A 6691-nucleotide genomic window follows, 5' to 3' on the forward strand; every position below is an offset into this window, starting at 1 on the left:
TGGTGGTCATGGAAATTTGATGATAGAAAGGGTTAGAGCTTGGATGAGAAAGCAGTAAGAGCCTTTCTGAATAGCATACCCTGCTTTGATTCATTTTAATTTGGGCTCCAGCTTGGTTGACTGCTCCAACCGCTGATTTTTCTTGATTTATTTGACTTTTGTTCCAGCACAAAACAAAAATGATTCTATTTGCTCTTATTAAAGGAAGGCTCTTCCCTGCTTTTTTATATAGCAATAGCAGTAGACTTATATACCGCTTCATAGGCCTTTCAGGCCTCTCTAAGCGGTTTACAGAGAGTCAGCATATTGCCCCCAACAATCTGGGTCCTCATTTTACCCACCTCGGAAGGATGGAAGGCTGAGTCAACCCTGAGCCGGTGAGATTTGAACCGCTGACCTGCTGATCTAGCAGTAGCCTGCAGTGCTGCATTTAACCACTGCGCCACCTTGGCTCTTTTGTTGTCCTTACATTTGTTATTTGTGATTCCTTTAGGGGTTTTTTTAAAATACTACTTTGAGTACTCAAAACCTGGCTAATTCATCTCAGTAGATAAGTAGGGATTATCAGATCAGTACAGGAAATCTGAAAAAGGAAGCTGACTTCATAAAATGTGCTTCGGCCCCAGTGCTTGAGAGCCAATACCAGAGAAAATAAAATCCTTACACACATAGGTGAATAATTTCCATCTTAATTTGTGGCCAGCTCAGAGCTAGTCGAGAGACAGACTCATCTGATACCCATTCAGTAGCCTACTTTGGATTTTGAGGGTATATTTTCTCCAAATTAGACACAATTAATGCAGGTGCTCTTGGGGTGATGTGGTTTCAACCTGTCAGAGTGTATGGGACTGGTTTCAATTGGTGTGAGTGAGGAAGTGAACAAAATCGGTTGAGTTTGGGTTGTTAACAATTTTCAAGAACCAGCAGTGAAGGTCTTAAGCGGGTGGATCTCGGAATCTCCTGGGGCAAAAGTAACATTTTAAAAACTTTTTAGTTTTGCACAGAGAATAGCAGCATCAGAGAGCTTTTTTTTTTTGAGTATAGACTTTTAACCTTCCCAAAGCACATTCATAAGGTAAAGCCTAGGCAAGAAATTAGATAGAATATTAAAGCATTAGACACAATTAATCATCCGCTTAAAGTATCCCAATTGAATAAAAAATCATCTTCCCCATTTTGCAAGAATGCAATGTTGTTCTGGGGTTTGTTTTTTTTTTGGAGGAGGGATGCATTTTATTTCATTTTTAAAAACCAAATAATTATAATAATAATAATGAATAAATCTATTCTCTTTGATAGTGGTTGTATCCACCCCTTGTGTTCTGCATGAGGTTAGAGCAGTGTTTCTCAGCCACAGCAAACTGAGGATCCATGGACTTCAACTCCCAGAATTCCCTAGACAGCAGCATACCAAAATAACTGCATTTATTTAAGATGTGTCACCTTCTTAATCTTATTAAAAATGGCAATTTGGTAACCGCAGATAGACAAGGCCGTGGAAAATCTCTTGGTCTAGGAACAACTGCCAGTTGTGAAGTTGTCACTTCCCCCAACCATATACTGCCTCTCTTGGAGGGGCCCCAGGGTAGGTGGAGGGAGTGCAGGGACACACTGCTGTTCCTGTCACTCAAAACAGAGAGCTACTAGTTGTGACAGAGCAGCTGAGTCATGTGGGTTTTTTTTTTCTCTCATGCCCGGAATGTGCTAGAAGAAAGCATAGTATTGCTTGTCTGTCTGCCTGCCCTCTTCAGAGTCACAGATGTTTTGGCTTTTGGATACTATAAATTTCCCACTCCTCCTCTAACTCTGCCTGGCATATCCACTGCATCTATCTGATACAAACCTTCTCTCCCCCCCCCCCCCCATTGTTACAGCCACATGCAGAGATGAGAGAAGATAACGTCTTCTCTCAGACATTAGAGCAGGGATGGCAACTATGATCCTTTTTATCACCCGTGGACTTCAACTCCCAGAATTCCTGAGTCAGCCATGTTAGATAGAACAGGAAGCCGGAATGTCTAAATCAGTGTTTCTCAACCTTGGCGACTTTAAGTCCTGTGGACTTCAACTCCCAGAATTCCCCAGCCAGCTGGGCTGGCTAGGGGATTCTGGGCGTTGAAGTCTACAGACTTAAAGTCGCCAAGGTTGAGAAACACTGGTCTAAATGCACCAGGAGTGATTGTTGGGCCAATGTAAAGTCACAAATTTAAACCTGAATGCCTCTCTTCTGTGAATGATTGTTCAAGGCTGCCCATGGCAGGTGCCATGTTTGAGAAACTCCTGCTTTGTAGCTTATACTAAACCCTTCATTTTGACATGTGGACTTCCCAAGTGAAGTATCCCTGCCCCTACACAGAGCCTCTTGCAGTCTGGAAGCCTGTAATTAAAGAAGGGAAATGCTATACTTTTTCCTTTGGCTACTTACTGAATTGACATTATGTGTGGCGTTATATAAGAGATGCATGTATCTGTTATATACATACCACACACACACACACCATTTTTTCTTGCATGCCTTGGAATTAGTGAATTAGTGGAAAAGTATTTTTGTTGCCCTTAAATCCTTAAAAAGGATTTTAACATTGTAATTGTTATAATATGTTTTTTGTTAGGTTAGATAGGCTGTCTTATTATAAGTTATCCCACAGTTGTTTCTTAGGGCTTGTATCCCCCGTTTCAACTTCCTTCTGGTGTTTTTCATAAGGTCTATTACCATTCAACTTTGAATAACAGAATTGCGGAGTTGGAAGAGACCTTGGAGGTCTTCTAGTCCAACCCTCTGCTCATGCAGGAGACTTTGCACCTCTCTGTCTTCTTGTGAAGAGGGAGGTCTTACAGTCCATAAAATCAGCCCCACACCAGAAATACAATACAATGCAATACAATAGCAGAGTTGGAAGGGACTTTGGAGGTCTTCTAGTCCAACCCCCTGCCTAGGCAGGAAACCCTACACCACTTTAGACAAATGGCTATCCAACATCTTCTTAAAGACTTCCAGTGTTGGGACATTCACAACTTAATTTCATGCAAAGGGGAACAGGCAGTAGTAACCGCATAATTGCAAATATTATAAATGCAAGTAACCCTCACTTAACAACTGTACTTGTGTCTAGAATTTTACTCCTAAATCATTGTGTTTGTTAAATGTGTCGTCATGTGACCCGATTTGATTTTATGACCATTTTTACTACGGTTGTAAAGCAAATGGTCATAAAATCAAATCGGGTCACATGATGACACATTTAATAATCACAATGACTTAGGAGTAAGCTAAGCATCCCCCGGTTTGTGGTCATTTAGTGAACTACATGATTGTTAAGCAAACCCATTCTGCCAAATAGGTGGTTTTTGCCCTCCCCCCCCCCCCCCAAAAAAAAAACCTGGCAAGAAACACTGGAAATTGACAAAAAGTTTATGTGACGTAACTGTGAGCTAGTTGTTAAGTGCTGAAAACACCATATGATTGCAGATCATACGTGTGCGGAAGTTGTAACTTCAAGGATGAGTTGTAAATAATTTAGCAGAATAACAGAATAAGAGAGTTGGAAGGGACCTTGGAGGTCTACTAGTTCAATCCCCTGCTCCAGCAGGAAACCCTCTACTGTGTCACACAAATGGTTATCCAATCTTTTTTTTTTAGTCTGTTGTAACTTTGACCAGTTATTAAGCAAGGACTAGCTATAGGTGTGAAGGCCAGGACTGATTAGTACTTGGATGGGGGCCAATGAGGAATGTTTCAAAACTGAAGTGATAGAGAAACAAGCAAACAAACAAACAACATCCTGGAGGAAATTAGTGACAATTTGCTGTGTTATTGTTTCGCAAAAAACACTGGGTGTGTCACAGAGGTGGGTTCCTACTAGTTCGGACCAGTTCAGCCAAACCAGTAGTGGTTTGCCAGCTTGGGTCACCAGAACCGGCAGTGACCCAGGCCTGCCACGTCTCTGAACCGATTCCCCAGTCGGGGGGCTGCATGATTTTTTTCATTTTTTAACATCCTGCACATGCACAGACCTATTTATGGGCAAGTGTGCGGAGCAAAATTGTTCAGTGCACGTGCGGAGCAAAATTTCACTTGCACTTGCACTTGCACCAGCAGTAATGCACTGGCAGTAACGCTGGCAGCAACCCACACCTGGTGTGTCAGTGACATTTTGCCTTTTCAGGGTAGTGAAATTCTACAAGAAATGCAAGGGGGATGGAGAACGGGGATTGAGATAAAGTGTACAGTTGTACTATATTTGAATGTCATTGTCGGAGATTAGTGGAATGCTTTTCTTAATGATAGTCAACTGAAGCTTGCTGGCATGTTTTTGGTCCCCTTGCATCCTTTTAAAGAGAGGATGGTCTATTTCTTTTCCAGACGATTTCCCCAAACCCAAAATTATTGTTGAACCAGAAACCACCATCGCTGTCCTGGGCAAAGACATTCGCCTGACGTGCTCTGCAGCCAGTAGCAGCAGCTCTCCCATGACGTTTGCCTGGAAGAAGGACAGTGAGATTCTGCACCATGCCGAGATGGAGAACTTTGCCCACGTCCGAGCCAGGGATGGGGTGGTGATAGAGTATACTACCATTCTGCACCTGCGCCATGTCACTTTTTCCCACGAGGGACGCTACCAGTGCATCATTACCAATCATTTTGGCTCTACCTATTCTCAGAAAGCTCAGCTTACTGTTAATGGTGAGTGAAGAAAAATGTGGCTTGAACATTATCTGCATTATAGAAATTAGCTTTTTTCCCCTATGTTTATTATAATGCTGTGAAGCAGCTTCCTTTATCTTGAAAACATTCCAGGCACTGGTGAAATTCAAAATTTTTCCCTGCCAGTTCTGTGGGTGTGGCTTGGTGGGTGTGGCTTGATGGGCGTAGTTTGGTGGTCATGTATCCGAGTGGGTGTGACACACACACAATGCAAAAGCAGCTGGACTTCACACAAAATGGCTCATGCAACAAGCAGGAACTTCACAGAGTCACAGGGTGCTCAAAAAACCAACTATCACACTTGACACAAAAAATAACACAAAAGCTGCACACCTGACTCACACACAATGTAAAACGAGTTGGACTTCACACAAAATGGCCCATGCAACAAGCAGGAACCTCACAGAGTCACAGAGCTCAAAAACCAACTATCACATTTTACACAAAAATAACTTCACACCTGACTCACACACAATGTAAAAGTAGCTGGACTTCACACAAAATGGCCCCTGCAACAAGCAGGACCCTCAAATCAGCTACAGCTGATTGGTAGTAAAAAAAAATGCTAAAAAAGATTTTAAAAAATTCCAACAATTGTGTTATTACAACTGATTGTCGCACAGCTGATTGTCAGAACTTTGTTTTTTACTTTTTTTAACTACCACATCTGGAGGCACCCATCATGGAGAAAGTGATCCAAGCCTCTCTCCTTCTAGATGTAAATATTAGAGCAGTGTTTCTCAACCTTGACAACTTGAAGATGTGCGAAGGCTTCCACTCCAAGAATTGGAGACTGGGAAATTCTGGGAGTTGACATCCACACCATCTTAAACTGTCAAGGTTGAGAAACAATGCACAGCAACAAAAAGGGGAATGACGCCAAAGTGTTGTGAACAACAGTAATAATTCCTTTCAAGTTTATTGCACAAAGGATTGGTTTGCCATTGTGTAAAAAAATTCTCCTGCGTAAGTGATGAGATTTATGATGCATCAGTCTTGTAAACATTGACTTGCCTCATTGGGATTTTTCCCATTGCCTTTATCTAAGTGTTAGTCTTCGGCATTTCTTAAATTAACTTAAAACGCTTCTTTGGAGTCCTGTGTTTTAATTTAATAATGTTATAGGAATTGAATGCTGGCCTGTAAGCTCCACTGAATGAAAGGGTTGAGGTCTGTGTTCAAATTGCATCCCTATAAATCTCCTTCCTTCCTCCCTCCCTCCCTCCCTCCCTCCCTTCCTTGTTCCAAATTCTTGGAGATGCCTCCAGCAAGTTAGAGGAACTTAACGTTACAACAACAAAAAAAGAGAGTTTGAGTCCTATTTGCGAGATCATCATCATCTTCTTTTGACAACCCCATAATCCCTTGTGGGGTGGAGACTGGGCAACTGAATGAAGCTGAGTGTTTACTGGCCTGATGCCCTTCCTGTCACCAATCCGGAGTTTTATTCAGCATATATATTCTCAATGTGCCCAGAGAGAGAAATAACCGCCTCTGCCTAGGATCAAACGCACAGCCTTTTGATTGTGAGGCAAGAGCTCCACCTCTAGACCACCACACCACTCCCTATTTGCACTCAGGATGCCCAGCCAATATTCTTTACTAGCTTGAGGGTACAATCACTCTCTTTATTTTCCACAGTGCTGCCGTCTTTCCTCAAAACTCCCTATGACATCGCAGCCCGTACTGGAACAACTGCTCGGTTGGAATGTGCTGCTCGCGGGCATCCTCTTCCGCAGATTGCTTGGCAGAAGGACGGAGGAACAGACTTCCCTGCAGCTCGAGAGCGTCGCATGCACGTCATGCCCGACGACGATGTCTTTTTCATCACCGATGTGAAGATAGACGACATGGGCGTTTACAGCTGCACCGCTCAGAACTCTGCAGGTTCTGTGTCAGCCAATGCCACCCTGACCGTGCTGGGTACGAAATGTTTATGGATCAAAGAAAAGTTTGTAGATTATATTTACTGAAAAAAAATGAACA

The 6691-nt window shown here is 42.6% G+C and overlaps 1 protein-coding gene across 1 annotated transcript in view; it reads left to right on the forward strand.

The window, feature by feature from the left end:
- The window catches only part of LRIG1 (leucine rich repeats and immunoglobulin like domains 1), an 86324-nt gene that overhangs the window by 67799 nt on the left and 11834 nt on the right, over positions 1-6691 (forward strand). The window contains exons 13-14 of the mRNA XM_032239114.1: positions 4364-4684; positions 6347-6628. Coding sequence (XP_032095005.1) covers positions 4364-4684; positions 6347-6628 — 603 coding nt within the window. The remainder of the gene's footprint in view (positions 1-4363; positions 4685-6346; positions 6629-6691) is intronic.

Source organism: Thamnophis elegans, chromosome 2, assembly GCF_009769535.1.
Source record: "Thamnophis elegans isolate rThaEle1 chromosome 2, rThaEle1.pri, whole genome shotgun sequence".
Taxonomy (NCBI): domain Eukaryota; kingdom Metazoa; phylum Chordata; class Lepidosauria; order Squamata; family Colubridae; genus Thamnophis; species Thamnophis elegans.